The sequence below is a fragment of the Lactuca saligna genome, chromosome 7, assembly GCF_052625555.1.
Source record: "Lactuca saligna cultivar CGN05327 chromosome 7, ASM5262555v1, whole genome shotgun sequence".
Taxonomy (NCBI): Eukaryota; Viridiplantae; Streptophyta; class Magnoliopsida; order Asterales; family Asteraceae; genus Lactuca; species Lactuca saligna.
The window spans coordinates 123,555,104-123,575,135 of record NC_136423.1 but is presented as its reverse complement, the minus strand read 5'-3'; the positions used below and the strand labels follow the sequence as shown (position 1 = coordinate 123,575,135).

The following is a 20,032-nucleotide window of genomic DNA, read 5'->3' as shown; positions in this document are numbered from 1 at the left end:
TATGTTATCTAACTATAATTTTGAAGAATCTTATTCAAGTATTGAATTCATTTCAACTGATGGTTCTTTTGTTTGGATTCCGAATATTCTAGTTTGATTTTTTTTGTTGAAATAATGAACTAGTTTGATTCAATATATATTATATATTGTGTTGTTACATTTCTAACTTTGTGATATTACACGTCTAATATTATTATGTTAGTGTTTAATATTCTAAAATCATGTTTTGTACGGGTAGTTCTTTATAACTGAAATATTATGGATATACTTTATCAATCATAATCCATGTTAAGTTTTAATCACTTTGTAAAAATGTATTATTTTTATTTAAGTTTGTTTTTTGTTAATGAAATAATCAACTACTGTTATGACACTAAGGATTTTTTTTTTAGTAATATTATAATTTTAATGTTAAGAGAAATATTCTATAAACGCTATTTTTACTTGTAAAATACCCTGTAACACTAATGTTTATTAATGACAAGATTTGTAAGTTAGAATATCATTCTATTATTCTATATTCAGAATAAATAACATTGTTATATATCACTACTAATGAATATAATTCAAATATTCCAGCGTATTTCACTAGAACATTACTCTATTAGAATATTTTACATATAGCTTATTTGGTTTCCTATAGATTATTGTATATATTCTTGTAACACTATAAATTGTAAATTCAAAATATTACATAATGATATCATAATAATACATATAGTATTAGAATCTTACATATTGTAAGTTAATTGTACATATTACAACATAATTTCATTATATTACATATTAACAACACAATATTAATTATTGAATGGTTAGAATATCTAGATAATATCATACAAATGACTATTAAAAAAAAACCTAAATTTAATTACGCATCATTGCATTAGAATATTCTACTTATAACTTAGAAAATAATAGACCATTATTCTATTGAAATATTCTACATGTAGATTATGAAAACATACAACATATAACATTATTCTATTAAAATAAAATATATTACATATAGATTATGAAATAATACAACATATAACATTATTCTATTAGAATATTCTATATGTGCATATTGTTTTTAGGTAACAAATCAAATTTTCAATCGAAAACCTACAACATTATTCGAAAACATACAACATATAACATTATTATATAAGAATTTTCTATATATACACAAATTTTCATGTAAATAAATTAATTTATTTAACAAAAAAACATAGAATTATTTTATTATATTATCAACACCATACATCATAAACTGCAACATTCTAATGATTTAAAACATTATACACTCTACTTATAAAATTCTAATGATTTAAAACATTATACACTCTACTTATAAAATTTAGCTTGACTTATGATGTAAATTGTAAACAAGACAAAAACATCAATTTAGGATAACAAACAACACATAACATTATTCTATTAGAGTATTATACATATACTTACTATAACTGGAAAACATAAATTATTATTCTAATAGAATATTATACGTACAACCTTTAATTTTAAACTCATCTAATATGTGAAAGATATTACTATCATTACATTATATGTATTACTCTTTAACATATAACTATTGCCCAACCAAAATATTGTTTTATTATACATTCACTTATCTTCAAACCTTCAAACCATAACTATTGTTTATCAAACATTCAACCATACATATTTTTCAAAATATAGAAAATATAGCCAACATTCAAAGAGAATAATACTCCTAATAAAGAATAAACTCTTGCAGATTTTTTATCAAGTTGATCAACAATCCTCATTCCCTTGCATCCCTTCTTGCACCATGTTAAGATGCTTTCCTCAATTATATTTTGCAAACTCCATAGATTGGTCAATTAGTGCATATGCAGGTTAGCATTTAGTTTGCCTACATCATAAAAAGTAAAATCAGTGTAATCAAATATTTATCAGAACAAAAGATCCATAATATACAGACTACATTCAATTAATAACAAACATAAAAAATTTGTAACATTATAAAATATTTAACAAATTTTATTCTAATTTTTTTGTATAAAAATAATAACTTAAAACGTCTAATGAAATCATAAACAATAGCGTGAATATTAGAACACTTTTGTTGATTTTGAGTTTACATAATAACTCAAAATCTATAATCATGACAATTTTGAGTTACCTATAGAGTTAAGATTTAGATGCAAATATGTTGATGATTTCACATATTCTACATAAATCAAGGATTAAATGACATGTTGTATAATACTATATTCCATTACATTATGACTTTTTAGAAATAACCTTATAGTAAATATCTAAATTAGAATACATGGTGGAAGATACATAATGATTTTGACTAAAAACAATAGTATAATCAGAATATAGAGTTCTATAAAATATTTCTTACATGAATACATTAACGCAAAATCATAAAGAAAGATAAATTCAATGATTACAACACATTAACTGAAAATCACACGCTAAGATAAAACGGTGAAGAGATTATAATATTATACGTTACCTATAGCAACTCTAGATGCAAAATTTAAATCCGATTGTGTAGAATAAGTCATTTGCTAGAATAACAAGCTTCAGTTTCTTTAATTTAGGAATGGTTGATAATCTGAAACTTGATCTGATTTCAAAATCAGAATCACAAGGTTGAAAACCCAAATGAAAAGGAATCAGAAATTGTGTTAAATCAGAGTGCCTAGAATATTTATGTATTAAACCTTATTTTAATGTATGTGTACTACATTATCTAATTAATAAACAGAATAACATTAGAACTCAAGTTTTACTGATCATAATACTTAGAATATTACATACTAAAAATCAGAATATGACATATAATTTCAGAATATATGACATTGTTTCATTATTGTGACTGAAAACTATACTATAATTAGAACATATAGTTTTATAAAATATTTCATAGGTTTATACATTAACTCAAAATCATGCAGAGAGATAAATTCAAAGATTATAACACATTAACTCAAAATCAAATGCTAAGATAAAACAGTGAAGAGATAACTCTAGATACAAACTTTGAATCCAATTATGTAGAATAAGCCATTTGCTAGAATAATAAGCTTTCGTTTCTTTTATTTAGGAATGGTTGATGACCGGAAATTTGATATGGTTTTAGAATCATAATCACAAAGTTGAAAATCCAAATGACAAGGAATAAGAAATTGTGTTAAATCAGAATGACTAGATATTTATGTATTAAATCTTATTTCAATGTATGCGTACTGTATTATCTAATTAATCAACAAAATTTCATTTAAACTCAAAACTAATCAAAATACATAGAATATTACATATTTTATATCAGAATATGACACATAAATTTAGAATATATGGAATTGCTTCATTATTAACCAAGTACTATCACAATACTTCACAAAAAGGTTCAAAGCGAAGTTGTTTCCAATAAAACAAGAATGTATAAGATCAGATATTACACATCATTTAACAAAGATGATACAAGAAAGTTGTTTCCAACATAATCGTAATGTTTAAAGCTATAATGTCACACATAATTTCATAATATTTCACATTATCTCATAGTGAAAGGTTTAAAGAAAGTATTTTTTAACAAATGAACATCCAAAATCTAATAGGGAAGCAAGATCTGACTTATCTAATCATAATATGTATAATATCAAGTTATCTAGCACAAAATTACTTAACTTTCACCAGACCATCAAAATTAATCAAACAAAATAACACCTAAAATCAAATTATATTTAAAATACATGCATTCTGACTATATATGATTCTATTGAACCATCGATAATATATAATGAATGTGCAATTTCTAGTGTTTTTCATTGCTAAAACTCGAATAAGAGGCTATGGTTTTTCACCATATCCTCTAATTAATCAATCAAAACAACACCTAAATCAAATTATATTATAAAATACTTGCAATCTGAATATGATTCAGTTGAACCATCGATAATTTATGATGAAGCTGCGATATGTAATGTTTTTCGTAGCTAACACTCGAATACGAGGCCTGGGTTTTTCAATCCTATGGTTTTGTCGATGCTAGGGGTTTTCTGAGTACTGATCCATTCGTTTTCTTGATGATGAGTGCGATTATTAGGGGATTTTTTTTTGAAAAGCTATGGAATGAAGATTGATGAATGATTTTGATCGAGAAGAATTTGAAGGGTAGAAGGATATTAACAAGCCTAAAGAAATTGGGAGAAGAAGGAAGTGAACGGTAAAGTGATCAGATCCAATCTATTGAGTGAAAAGTACAACTCTATCCCTCCGTGTATTTCAATTAAGCATGGATTTAAAGATAATTTCAATTTTGCCACCGCCTCCATCAAATTTTCTGTTTTTAATCTCAACCATCTTTTTTTTTTTCTTAATCAATGGTCATCAATTGGTCCTCTCGTCTCACAAAATCATCTTGTCTCACATGAACCCAATCTTATATATATATATATATATATATATATATATATATATATATATATATAGGGGAGGGTTCAATTGAAAAAAAAAAAAGAATCATTCTCAGCCAATCATTTATTTTTATCGCAAAAGGCTCCACCGTACTAGCGGAAATGGGAAACGAATGCACATGTGTTTTCCAACATAACATATTTCCTTAAATTATGCTAATCATTACCTTAATATATACAAAAACATAGTTTTTTTGTTTTTTTTTTTTAGTTTTTATAAGCTATTTTTATCAAAAAATGATTTTAAATATACCAAAATTCATGATTTTTTATTCTCTACAAATAGACATCCATATTGATATAGTTTTAAGATAAAATAAATTTTTTTTTATATATTTTCAGCTATCGTTATTAATAAATGAATAACAATGCATCAGGTTTTATTACAGTACATTTGTTATTCACTTATGAATAAAAAGTATGATTTTTTTTTGTTTTTTTTACAATTTAAGCATCATTCATATATGAATATAGCATATAATAAACATAGTATATTCATATTTTAATATTGGACGATGAATTCACTTGTGAATATTAACATAGTATATTCACTTGTGAATATTAGATGGTATATTCACTTATGAGTATTAAATGATATTTCATATGTGAAAATTACATAGTATTACATGGTATATCACATGTGAATATTACAGAGTATATTCACTTGTGAATATTAGATGATATATTCACTTATGAATATTACATAGTATATTCACATATGAATATTACAAGGTATATTCACTTATGAATATTGAAGGTATTTTGACAAACATATATAATTTTTATATGTTATTCACATATGAATAACATACAGACTTGCATATTTGTTTTGTGTTTTTAATAATCATATACTGATTCAAGTGAGAAAACATATTCATATGTGAATATAACGTGGTAATTTAGTTTATTCATTTCATCAAACAGTTGGAGTGCAAACAAGTTAAGTATTTTAAAAATGTTAAAAACATCAAGTTATAAATTCCAAATCATCATATACTTCCGATTTCGACTTCAGATGCGACATCCTATCTCTGATCGATTTCTCAATTTGATTTTCATTTCCGAAAATCCGATTGGGAACCTGTGAGTACCGATTCTAAGTCCCTCAATGTCGACTGTGATTGCGAGTCCAGAACTCCGATTCCAATTTCATGAACAGCGAAGAAATTCCGGTTTAGTTGAAGAAATCTGGATGATTATTGAAGGTTGGAGGAAAATTTTTGATGATAAACGAACAATTATCGAATTCTCTATAGTTACGTATTTGAGATTGAAGGTTATTACGATATTTACAAGTTTGCCACCGTGTGTTTTATGCTTAGATTAAATGAGTGGCTGAGAATGACTCCCCTATTCTCAACCTTTTTTATTTTCTCAATTGAACCCACCTCTCTCTCTCTCTATATATATATATATACATATATATATATATATATATATATATATATATATATATATATATATATATATATATATATATATAAGGCTTAGGGAATATGTGGTTGTTATGTACCTAATATTAGGTATAGAACCATTAAAAACTACTTAGTTTTAACAAAATACGATCAAATCTCTGTACCATCTTTTTTGTATTCTCTATTAGACTAAATGATAGGCTTTGTACATACTTTTATGGAGTTTTAAATTTTAATTTTGCAACACAAACCATGTATAAGAATATATTATCAACTACCTATAAATCTTCATATTCAAATTTAAAATAAAAATTATAGTGAACAATTGAAATTATTCATTAAAAGCACATTAAACTTCTTCCAATAACACATCAAAAAGAACCATGCAAATATACATATGGTTGGTGTCAAAGAAAATTTATAAAACCTACTAGATATATAATATAAAAAACACATTCGAAATACATAGATGTTGGGGATAAATTATAAAGTCAGAAATAATATGATCTCAAAAGCAATAGGAAGAAACTAACAATGTCAAAAATTGTGTATATTTAATCAAAATGAAGTTAATTTTGATAGTTCTATACCTAATATTACATACATGACAGCTACATATTCACTTTTCCCATATATATATATATATATATATATATATATATATATATATATATATATATATATATATATATATTAATTGGTTCCTTATGGTTATTCTTATATATATATATATATATATATATATATATATATATATATATATATATATATATATATATACTACCTTATAAAAGAAATCTTACTATTTCTATAAATAGAATCAATATAATAATAATATTTTTTTAAGACGTTCAAGTCTTTAAGCTTAAAGTACAACTAACTATTAATATAATAATATTATAATATATATCTTACAAATGATAATGCTAGGGATACAAGTATTAAAAATACATTTAAATTAGTATTTCCTTATTTTTAGGGATTGAATTAGTATTTTTATCAATTTTAACCCAACTTGTACTCCTAAAATATCTCTTCTCTAGTATCTGGTGCATTCGAAATCTGAAAACACTTCTTTTCGACAAATCGTTTGAAATTTAAAAACTCATTCAAATTGGAGTTCCCTAATTTTTTTGCATAAAATATAGTTGATTGGAGACTAATTCAAATCTTCATCTTCTTTTCCTCCATGGAATCCACCACCACAATATTTTTTTGGTTTTGGCATTGCACTTTTTATTTTTGTGAAACCGATCGATAATGGTGAAAGTGTTCTTAGAAATATAACATGTCTCTGAATGAAACTACTTGTTTGAAAGAAATTATTCGCCACCGCCGCTTTGCGCGACAAATGGCTAGTATATATATATATATATATATATATATATATATATATATATATATATATATATATATATATATTGTTTGGTTCCTTATGGTTATTCTTTATATTATTATTATATTATTACAGATGGTGAGTGGAAAACCACCTAAAAGATCTCAACCCTTAAAACTCCTTCAACTTTAAATATTGACCGTAATAACTCGACATTTACGTTTAATGGGAGTCGTTTTCAGCTCATCCGTGTCACACCCCAAAACCACGAACGTCGGAAACGTTCAGGGGTGGAGGACGTCATGTACAGTATCACAACAGTGTAAAATAGTAAACAAGCAACAACATCATCCATTGCATTATAAGTAAAGTTTTAATACATATGTGTTCTTTCATTGTAATAAGACACCAAAAATATAATCAAAATAAAAGACGAGACTTGTCTGCTCCGTCTTCTCAAAACCTGGCCACCGTACCTGTCTACTGATGACCTGAGAATACAAGTTATTTTAAAAGAGAGTATCAGCTTAAAGCTGGTGAATTCATAAGTATTTAAGTGTCATTGAATTGCTTTGAAAAGCTGTTTTAAAAGTCATGTAAATCTTTAAATGAAAATGTTGATGTAAGTATGAAAAGCCCTAGAAAATCCCTTATTTTCTACCAGTGTGAGATGTAGTCTTCTACCAAGACCCGAATGTTTTGTTATGAAAATGTAGTCTTCTACCAAGACCCGAACATTTTGTAAGTAAAATGATAGTTTTTCCTTCTATTGACTAGTACTAAAGTACTTAGTCTAACTCATCGTTTATGTGAAAGTATCACAAAATAAAGTAAACAGGAAAATGTACTACTGTAAGTGTTATCACTGGGTACTAGGACTAACACAACATCGCGTTAAGCGAAAAATGCAACCTAATGAACATCCGAAGATTGTACAGAAAGTAATAATGTAAGTGTCATCGCTGGGTACTAGGAGTAACACAACATTGCAATAAGCGAAAAGTATAACCTTATGAACAATCGAAGATTGTCCACTTGTCCTCTGTAGCAGCAGCAGGTGGGTGGAGGGGTTAGCCCCGGTTATCGATCTTCCTAATATAAATAGTAACCTTAGATCTTCGTAGATGGTCATCGACCACTGGTGCTAACCAGTGGGATTCGGAATGGTAAGTCCAGTCGAGATATCCCATTGAACCGGGATAGGAAAGATAATTTACACAGAAAGTACTAATAAATCATCCTCGTAGTTCTAAGTACAAGTATCCAGGTAAGTGAATATAGGATAATGCATATATGTAATAGCATTCATGTATGGTATTCCTGTATGTGTGTTCATGTATCAGGTAAGTATATGTAAACATGTTCATGTATCAGGTAAGCATATGTATATGTACTCATGTATCAGGTAATGTACTGGTATAGACTCATGAATGAACTGACTCTTATGTGATTCCTTGTAATAGGAATAATGTTTGATAACCTCAAATTATCCCTATGATAAGTTACTGAAATGTAATTGGTTGATCAAGTAGATTTATACACTCTTACTACTCATCTAAATGAAAGATGTAAACTATAACATCAGTACATATATACAATATAAGTGTACATGCATAGTTTAGTTCAAGAATGTAAAATGGTTTTGTAAGACATCCAAGGGTTTTTGAACAAACAATAAAGTGACTTGATGTCATCTTGATAAAAATTTCAAAAGTAATTCATTTGATAACAAAGTATTTTAAAGATAGAAAACCATTTCATGCATCACATTTTGTAGTATGTGAAATCTGTTGAATGAAAACACAGTTATAAAATACATATAGATGATTTAATAACATGTTGTTTTCTACTTGTATCCCCCCCCCATTAAAGCATTTAAAATCATTTAAAACATTTATTAGGGGTATGAACTCACCTGTAGATGGTAGTTTAGATGAACTGGACGGTGTAGGATTGTTAGGTGTCAAGCGAGGACTTGTACACACACTACGATCCTAATGAACATATAATCACACATATATGCACTCCGTTAGTCTTAAATTACTAATTGATAATGTTAAGACATCCTAGAACATAATAAACACTTTATATAAGTGTTTTAAGCCCTAAGGATTGCATCTAAGCCATTGTGGGACAAGGCACTTGTGTTTAGGGTTCTAAGGGACCCCATATATGTGTTTACTCTTCAAATACCAACACACATGGAGTTTACGGTTGTAAACTCTTGAGTTTACGGCCGTAAACTCCCAACCATGGGGGTATTGTGTGTTTTGAAGTTCCAAATGATTCCTAGAATTATTCCAACTTGGTGGTTAAATTCTTGGAAGGGTTTAAGACCTAGAAACACTCCTTTGAGGAGTTTACGGACCTAAGGCCATTTCCTTTAGAGTTTATGGGCGTAAACTCTCAAGGATGGGTGTTTTGGATGATTTCAAGTCTCATGTACAAGTGGTATAGGTTCTAGGCTTTTATTCCAAGCATATGAAGACCCTTGACACACTTTGGTTCCCTTTTAATGAGTTTACGGCCCATGAACCATGTCATGGCCGTAAACTCACTTTGTAAGGTGATTTTGTTGTGTTTAAGGCCCTTGATTTAATGGGAACAAGCCTAGGTAAAAGTCTAAGGCCTTAGGTGTCTTAAAAGCACCATTTTGGGCATGAACTTTGGAGTTTACGGCCTAAGATACTCTTGGCCGTGAACTCCCAAACTTGGGTGATCCTTGCTTGATTTTATGTCCTTAATACACTCCTATATAAGTCCAAGGCAGTAGTATATCACGGGGGACAGTCTAGGCTTTGTTTCGGGAGTTTACCGCCCAAGAACACCTTGGGGAGTAAACTCCTAAATCTAGTGATTTAGCCTTCTAAATCATGTTATGAGCACATATAAAGCTTTCTAACATTACTAGAAAGAGTTACTCACGTTTTGGTATAAAAACACGAAGATCCGTGAGAGAGAAAATGGCTTTTCTCTAGTCGAAAATGCGAATAATGAATGAATTTGGTTCAGAATTCTATTTATAGTCCTGAGATATTTTTGGCAAAAAATATTGTTATTCTTTGAAATGATCTCTAATATAATAGAGTGTTGGAATAACAGTGTTGCACAAAACCCTAGTGCACCCACTCTCCTGATATTTTCTGAAGTGTAAACCCTGAATTACTCAAACTTACACGAAAAAGTTTGAAAATTAACTGTGACTGCTATAACTTCTATTGAAGTGATACAGTTTGTACAGAATGGAAATTTCGGGTTGTCACAATCCGGATGCTTCCTTCTTCTACTCCGCAACGTTCACAGTCGGTTGTATCTTCCACACCCGTTCAATCGATTTTCAGGTTCCTTCCATGGTAGTTCTCCTTCAACCAACCACAATAAGGAGGTAGCTTCATCTTTTTCCCAATTTCCGTAACTTCCCCTACTTCTTCTTCAAACGAACCACCCACCATCTCCAGCAGTTTCTGCAATGAGGTACGTGTTCTCCGGCTTCATTCACACACGATCTTCAATTCCAACCTATATAAGTCTGACAGCTAATGAAATTTCGATCTCTCCAAAAACCCACCTTCTCATCTCATCATTTAAGCGACATGAGTCTTGAACCTTAGTGCAGTTTATGTAGGTTTATTGATTAATTACTTCAAATCTCTTTCCCTGATGTTTATGTTGTGAAATTTTCGGTGAAAGTTAGTTTCCTTTACTAAATGAAAGTATAATACTTTCTGGCGTGATGTCACCTTCGACTTTGATGAATGATGATGCCATTTCCTGGCATATGAATTCAATAAAATTCCCATACATAGCGATTTAGGAGGTATTTTATTTCTTATTGTGTAAGAGTCTCTGATTTTTCTTTTGAGAGGACCAATTCAAATGTGTAGAATTAGAGCCTGAGTCCAAGTCATGCGATTTTGTAACGCTACCATCTTTGAATTGCAAACACTTTTATGTTCTCCTAATATTTATGTTTTTATTATTTCCATCTATAAATGTATGTTTTATCAAATCCATTGTAGATAGATGTAGAATACTTCAAGCTGTAATCCTTTGGAGAAAATGGTCGAAGTTACATTGTTTTTGAGTAGGGGTGATCATCATCATCTTGATGATGAGAAAAGAAGTTGGATTTCACCAGCCCATGAAGGGTGAAAATCTTGATTCTTCGGGGAGTTCCAATTAACCATCTTGCAAAAATATGACAATTTGCTTTATGTTTTAGAGTCTACATCAAAGAGTGATTCCTAAAGATCTGTATTTGTTTCTGTCGATCATTTCCAAAATAGCAACTCAAGATTTAATCAAGAACAATGGTTGTTTGCTACTAGAGACATTGAAGATGAGTGGGAAGAAGGAAAAATAAGTGATGTAATGCAGATCTATCCCAAAAAGGGTTGCTCTGTCAACTTTAATACTATCAATTGGGAGGTCAATGGTTTTAGAATTATCTTAATCATTTCCTTGGGAACATTGGTATTAGGAATTCTCGTGAGGTATACCTACAAGTTTTAATTTTTTTTTTCTTTCATGATATTTGATCTTGAATTTTGCCTTTTCAACATTTTGGGTACTTTTTACTGATTTAATTGTTTCAATCCATACATGTTCATCCTGATACTTCCCAATTGTTTAGATGGTTTGAAATGTGACGAACAAGGTATTGTATGGTCCATAAGAGGTTATGACTTATTGTTTTTAGTCAATTCAAAAAATATGGTCAAATGTGCAAAGAAGTCCTGAAGATGGAAGTACCATAAATGAAGACTTCACTATTGCAGAGCCTGAATATGAATGAATCCGATTGCATGCTCAACTTTTTAATGCATACATTGTTGTTCCAGTTGAGGGAGAGGTTAAATGAGAGTCTGTTACAACTTACAAAATCCAAAGAACATCCAACATAAACCAGTTGGACATGAAAAGATTTGTATATTAGATGGAAACGTTGATAAACTTGTAAAAACTTATTCAAAAAACCATGAATTTGTAATAAGCTATGCAAAGACAAGTCAATGATAGTGGCATTGAAGTCGTAGAGGTACTTTAAAATCACGTGTTACTTATGTTATATTTGTATGAGATGTGTTTGTAGGATATTATTGTCATAAAAATATACTAGGAGTAATAATTAATCAGATTGTTTTTTGCATTTTGCTAAAATAAATTTGATTTTTATTATTATCTAATTAATTCAGACACAAATTACTCAATAATTACACGGTATCTTTGAAGAAACATCTTTCATTATTCATTCTGTGCTCGCTACTCCATATTCTCATATATCTGTTTTGTTTTTGTTTTTGTTTTGTTTTGTTTTTGTTTTTTTTTTGTTTTTGTTTTTTTTTTTTTGTTTTTTTGTTTTTTTTTTTGCGTTCATCACTTTTCTATGGTGCTTTCATCATATGTTCGCACTGATTTGAAACAACTTACTGAATTTTGAAAAAAAAAATCCTGAATTTAAAGATATCATCTATATGTGTATGCAATCATGTTTTTGGTGGTTATTTTGCACGGATACTTTGAAAATGTTACTTATTTTGTAGTGAAAGTAAATTCAAACATTTCTTAGGCTTCAAACAAAGCCGATAGCCAATTTAAGAAAAAAGGTAATGGAAATTGGAAGTGACTTTTGGTTCATTTATCTTAATATATATTTGTTTTAAATTCTTTTCATGTCGTTAAATAATTGAAGATGATGCTCGGTTTGAAGAAGCCAAAAGCAATCCAGACCAAGAGGTTTGTTTGTTATAGAAATGTCCTTTAAAAATACCATTAACTTAGAACTTTTCGATAATAAGGGACCAAAATTGTAGAAAAGCATCATATTCGTTAACCTTTTATAATCTTTTTTATAGCAATGTACTTCTAAATATCATTAACCTTTAATTTTTGGATCTCAAGGGGCCAAACTGGTATTTGCTCTATTTTTTTATAAAAGTTTCATTTAACTGTTACCTTTTATAAGTTTTCTTATTATAGTATTGTACATCAAAAGTACAATTTTATAAGTTTCTTTGTAATAACAATGTACTTATAAAATACCATCAAACCTTTAGTTATTAGAAACCCATGGGCCAACATTGTTAATTACTTTAATTTTTATAAGTGTTAATTAACTTTGAAAATGTCGTCAACCTTAAATTTTTGGATAGTTACTACTTAGGAACCGAAATTGTAAATGACTATTATTTTTTGAATCGTTGATTAACTGTTAACCTTCTATAAGTTCATTTGTTATAGCAGTGTACTTCCAAAATATTGGTTTTGGATACACATACACCAAAGTTGTGAATTGCTCTAATTTTTATAAGTGTCAGTTACCTATTAACATTTTATATGTTTATTTGTTATAGAAATATACATTCAGAATACCATAAATCGTTTTTTGTCCATTATAGCATCTTACTTTAAACATCAAGTAAGTTGTAACAAACAATAAAGGAAAGTAAGTTGCTAACTGCTAAGTTGCTATTCTTGATAGTTAAAAAAAGACAAATTCTTTAAACTAAATTCAGATGAACAAAAAGATGAACACAAGTTATAACTTTCTACTTTTTAATCTTTTTTTCCAGCATTTTTAATCGTTTCTTGACATAAATATAATCATTTTTGGACAGTTAAAAAATATCACTTTGATCTTTTTTTTTTCCTGCTTGACAATTTTAAAGGGTACATGAAGCCAAGGGTTATGGATGGTTGTGTGTGTAATTGTATATGTATGTTTCTATCTATGGCTGCATGTGACAGTGTTTCCGTATGTATAGTCCATGTCTTCAGCAATAGTAAGGATTTCATAATTATACTATGATCTTTCTTATGTTTGTCTATGAATCACTCATCCTTCACTTTGTCCTCTTTATTTCTTATTTTTCCAGTTTTCCCTATGTTAGTTCCTTATACATGTGACAATGAAGGGTAATGTGCAGCCATATGAAGTTCTACACAAGTTTGATAATGATTTGTTTATAATGAGTTTTATTTCTTTACTTGAATCTGCAAGGAAAAACCATTTGATGATATTGAAGGATAATGTATTTATTTTTGAGTAAGGACAACCTTTTGTTTAGGAATGAGCATATGCCCGTTAGACCGGACCGGACCGAACCGAGTATACATATTAATGGGCCGGTTTTCGGGTTTTGTTTTTACCACTAATCGGGTTTCAGGTTTGGACCGGACCGTACCCGGAATACGGGATTTAACCCGGACTGGATTGAAAAAAAAATTCTCCTTAAAATATATAACATTACGTATAAAACTTGATGTTTTTATTGTAACATTATTTATAAATCTTGATCAACGTTTGTTCCTATCACTTTACAAGAAAAAATGTATTTAGCATGCTATTTTTTGTTCAAACATGCAAATTTTTTTTATAAAAACATGCAAAAATTTTTTATAAAAACATGCAATTTTTTTTATAAAAACATGCACGTTTTTTTATAAATAATGCTGTTTTTTGTTGTTTTTTACACAAAAAAGCTGTTAAAATGCAGTTTTTTATTAACAATGTTGTTTCTTTTTTGTTAAAACATGCATTTTTTTTTATAAAAAGTGTAGTTTTTGTGCTAAATAGTGTAATTTTTATTTGTTCCAAATGTTAATAAGGTTAGTATTTTTTTTGTAGACACCTCATTTGCACGTGATCTAAGTAAAGTCCCGCATTGTACCAATTTCAAAGCCTAGTTCGGTCCAAAACCCGAAACTTGGTTTACTACCGGAGACCGGACCGAACCGAACCCGAACCCAAACCCGATACATTCAAAAACGGTCCGGTTTTCGGGTAAAAAAATTCACGATTTTCGGTATTCGGGTTTTCGGTCTTCGGGCTGGTGTGGTTCGGGTTTGGCCCGTTGCTCATCCCTACTTTGGTTACTTATCTAAATATTTTTAGTAAATATGTTAGAAACTACATTCAATTGGTAAAAAAAGAAAATCGATCTATTTTTCTAAAATCCTTTTACCCGACCTACGAATGGATATAACACTAGTTTAAGTTTGTTCGTTTTTTGTTCAAGATGAAGCCACTAAGATTATGCAAAAAATAATAATATTAGTAACGAATTGTTAACTAAAAAAAAAAAAAAACGGATATTACATTTTCATGAAAGACCTTTTCCCGAACATGAATAAGAAGATCTAGGGATGATCAAAAACCGAAACCAAAGCAATAACCGACGGTTTATGTTTGAATTTTACAAAAACCGAAAAGTAACAATTTAGTTCGGTTTTGACGTATAAAACCACCCATAAAAACCGAACCGACCCACATATATATATTATTTATATTATGATTTAAACTTTTAGTTTTAGATTTTAGATTTTATCTCTTTAATACTTTATGTTTATTTTCAACAAAATGTTAATAGTGTTAAACTTTGATCTTTTGAACACTTTTATGCTTTTATAATACTAAAATTCGTACTCTTTATTTTAATATATTTAAAATAGATACAGTACTATTTATCGCAACATATTTTCACTCGGTTTGAACCCAAAATCTAGAAAAAAATAAGAGCTCATAAACCCACACTTTAAAACCAAAAACCCATAAACGCAACCTAGAAAACCAAAAAAAACAACCCATGCAAAAAGCGAAACTATATGGATTTAAAAACCGAAAAAACCGATTTTCTACGGTTTGGTTTGGTTTGGTTTTAACCAAAAAACCAACCCAAACCGACCAATGCTAATCCTTATCCTAAGTAGATGAATATCCGATCACCAAAAATGCATCAAAGATTGAATGTTCGAATGTTATTTACATAGCATACATGAATTAAAAACGAACATAACATATAATTTAGCAAATGCAGTCACTCTCAAGAGTCAAGTCTCAACTCATTCTAAAACTATCACCGCAACCTTCAACATCCGCCATCCTCCGCCGCTTCCTCCGGCAACACCACCGTCAACAAAGAATACTTCACACGAAGCGATATCTTCCCCTTATCCACAAAAAGTCTAGCCCCAGAAACAACCCAATACCCCGGAGACTCCTGCGGCCCCCTCGTCATCTCCGTCGTATCCACAAACCTCAACAGCTTCGGCGCCTGAATCGGAGCCGGTGGTCCTCCAGGGTACACCGCCGAATTTATGTTCACTTCCACCGCTTGCGGTGGCGTTTTCAACACCCCCGTCAAATGATGACTTATAAGACTCGATATCAGTCCTGATTTACGAGTCAACCCACACGATCCATCCCATTCAGGGGTTTTAATCGCAACTGCACCGAGTACAGTTGAAAACCCTAGCCGTAAAAAGAGGACTTTTTTGAATCCGTGATCGGCGACTTGGAAGCAGGCGGCGGTTACGATTGAGAGATCGTTTTCTGATTCCACCGGAGCTGTGCAGACGTGGGAGAAATGCTTCCATTGGACTTTTTCGTAGTACCGGTGGTCGTAAGATTCGTCGGAAAAGTTTCGATTTTGATCGGAATCGAGGTGGAAGAGTTTGGGGAGAGAAGAGAGATGTTGCAGGTGGATCGCTAAATAGTTGCTCCGTTTGCCTTCTAGATATAATCGGAGACCAGTCACCGGCGTCTTACTCACGTCAACCTAACAAGACCAAAGTCAACACGTTACCAAATACTATAAATTTACATTCCTTTTGTTCGGGTTTTTTTACATGTCGGATCTTTTGGTCAAAAAAATTTCAAATTTTGACCATTTTTGTAGAATATAATTTTACCTTATGTTTTAACAAAATATTATTAAGGTTTTATATAACTTGCAATTATAAATTACAAGTGAAATTTAATATTCTAGTAAGCAAACTTTGAATATGTTTGGCAAAACTTGGATGATTATGTTTGTTAGGTGAAAGCTCTTAGTTATAGTTTTTATTTGTTTAGACTCTTTGAAAAAAGACACTTGTAGTTTTTTAAAGTTGTAAGTTAAAAAAAGTTATAATTTTTACTGGATTGATGTTCACAAATAGTCTGGGCCCACAAAAGCTAAACTGTAAAGACGGTGTTCGTCGTTGCTTCGGATGTGGTCCGAGTGGAAGATCACTAAACTCCGGGGCCCACTGTCTTGGCAATTGGAACTCCAAGAATTGATGAAGCTCTTCGATCGGTGGTTTATCTATAAAAAAACAACTGTCATTATTTTACTCTGATTCAGACAGACAGTTCATTCAGTCCAGAAAAAGGAACGGTGTTTGTTTGCTCACAACGTAGATACAGATTCATGGCATGACTCAAGTATCCACTTCCCGATACGCCATTAAGCAACGAAGTTATTGGAATGAAAGACATTGCAATTACATCGGGTTCTAATTGCACACTATGCAACCAATCATTATGGTTTAAATTTCTATTATCCGTCCCTCCTCTTCTTTTACAAATGGTAACAACATTCTGTAAACATGTGAAATGACGAATTTACCCTTGAGTGTCTCAAATTGATAATTATAAAACAATAAAAAGTTTGCTATATAAGTATATGACTATACCTCCTTGTAAGAATAAGAATTTGATGGACTAGTATCTGCAAACCTTAGTCTAGGCCCCTTCATGTCATACTGAAAAAATCAAGATTTTAAAGTCTTGTAAGTGTTACATGATCAAAATTCAAAACATTTAATAAATTGGTTAAATAATAAATAGTTATATACCATGTCATTTTGAGAAATATGTCCAGATTGAACTCCATAGTGTTCATCAAGATCAAGGAATCTCTTGTCTGCTATGGTTTCTAATCTTTTTTGTACTTCAGCAGGTTGAAGGGAAGATGTGTGTTGTTGTTTCATATAGATTACATCTTTTCCACCCATATTCACACCCACAACTATATGAGTCCCAAATCTTTCAATAAAACTGCAAGGATAACACAAAAATATTGAATTTTCTTCTATAAAAGTGGAAAGCCATATCAATTATATGAAATTATGAATCTGACCTTGCTAACAAAGGAGGATCCCACGAAGATGGAACAGCTTTCTTTACATGATCAGAGAGTAGTATGTGAGATTTTTCTAGTGCAACTGTGTATAATGAAATGAACATGCCTTCAAAAGATAGAGTTTTGGTACTAGAAGCATCTTTTTGCCAGCTTCCAGAAAACTCAAACATGGCATTGAAAAGGCCTGAAGGAACTTTTCCAGTCAATGATAGCTCCTGGTTGAAATGCTCTGACATCTGTACACCAAAAAGGTATCAAGAAGTCAATAGATTGAATGATAATATGCTTGTTAGACCATATAACATGCCCTGAGAAGTGAGAAACAAATAAACAAGCATAGATTCACAGATAAATAACTATGGGGACATGTATTGGATGCAATGGATTGGAGTAATTAGGGGGAATATAGACTAAGGTTTGCAGATACCTCGATTTGATCGGATACATATTGATGATTGTTGATTACTCAAGGATAAGTACGAGAAAAGGTATATATTCTCATATTAGTTCATGAATATCATGTAAATTTGGTAGCTACAGCAAAATTGGGTTTAGATTAAGGAGCAGGTGTTTATGAAAGGGGGGGAGTAATATTTTGTATACCTGTTGAAACGAGAGAACATCTGAACGAAATCGAGTCCGCTCTCCTTTATCACATCTAATTGATCTGGCAACATCAGGAATTAAGAGTCCACAAGGAAGGACAATGTCTCTACCTTCAGCTTCATCAACTTCAATCAAACGGTTTTGATTATGATTACCCCCAACATCTGAAGATGAACCGCGTTTACAATACGTAAGCCTCAGATCTAACGAGATATCATAACCGCATCCAATCGACTGAATCGCAACATTTGCAGCTTCAGCAGCTGGAAGGTTAAGCGCCATTTTAAGTTTTTAACCCCAGAATCAATGTCTAAACCGATGGACAATCGAGCTCGCACACATTGTTTAACCCCTAGCCAGCTCCAGAAAGGCAGAAAACTTCATGGAAATGAAAGTACATGCGATAAACAGTTGGTGTGTGAATGGTGGAATAATTGGGTGAAATGAAGCAGAAATCAGTCAAATCACCACTAGTTTTCCTCCTTGATTGGAGAGTAATCGGCATGAGTGAGATGTATTTTGGAAAGAAGCAGAGGCGGGAGAAAAGGGGCGTATTTTGCGCCATGAGAAGCAGTGAATTGGGTTGACGAGGAAGGTTGTGATCAAGTGTGTTGCCATTAACGAACTTCAAAGGTGGAATCGACAGGAGTGATTGGTGATTCATGAATAAAATTTGAATTTTCAAGTCCCCGCAAGATTTTAGGTCTGGGATACTGCATAAACTTTTTTTTTTCTTCATAAAAGTCATTTTATAAGAGTTAGAGTAAAATGCAGTTTTAATCCTTACGGTTTTCACAAAGCAACACTTTTGGTCCTAATACTTTGATTTAGTCATGAATGGTCCCTACTTCTGTACTTCATTGTTTGGTAACACCCTTCGTCTGTGGTTCTGTTACCCTCTGTTAAACATATTTAGTAACAATGCAAAATAACTAAGCTTAGGTCAAAAGTTATTTTTTGAAAAAGTTACAAAAAGTCATAATTTCTTAACTTTTTTAAAAAGTTGATTTTCCTCATATAAAAACTCCAAAATTAGCTCTTTAAAACTAGTTTACCAAATGTTTTTTGCTTTATTTTCTTTTCCAAAAAAAACTTTTGACTGTGAAAAATTAAACCAACCACCTAAAATCTAAGTAGAAGAAAGGGTGAGTGTGTTCTTCTTTCTCACCGGTGTTTGGGATTACTTTTTAAATTCAAAAGTTTTTTTAATGTTTTTAAAAATTGTTTTTAAAAAAATGTTTGGATAATATTTTTTGATTTTTTTTTAATGTTTTTTATTTTTTAAAAGGCTAAAAGTTATAAAAAGATACAATT

The 20,032-nt window shown here is 30.4% G+C and overlaps 1 protein-coding gene across 1 annotated transcript; it reads right to left on the bottom strand.

Moving 5' to 3' along the window:
- Window positions 1-15,924: 15,924 nt before the first annotated feature.
- On the bottom strand, window positions 15,925-19,423 carry LOC145005431 (MACPF domain-containing protein At4g24290-like). The gene is made up of 7 exons (XM_078964514.1): window positions 18,716-19,423; window positions 18,110-18,348; window positions 17,826-18,027; window positions 17,664-17,732; window positions 17,382-17,568; window positions 17,127-17,293; window positions 15,925-16,765 (listed from the first exon to the last, which is right to left on the bottom strand). The coding sequence occupies exons 1-7, from the start codon at window positions 18,998-19,000 to the stop codon at window positions 16,076-16,078; spliced, it is 1,839 nt and encodes a 612-aa protein (XP_078820640.1). The 5' UTR covers window positions 19,001-19,423; the 3' UTR covers window positions 15,925-16,075.
- Window positions 19,424-20,032: the final 609 nt, after the last annotated feature.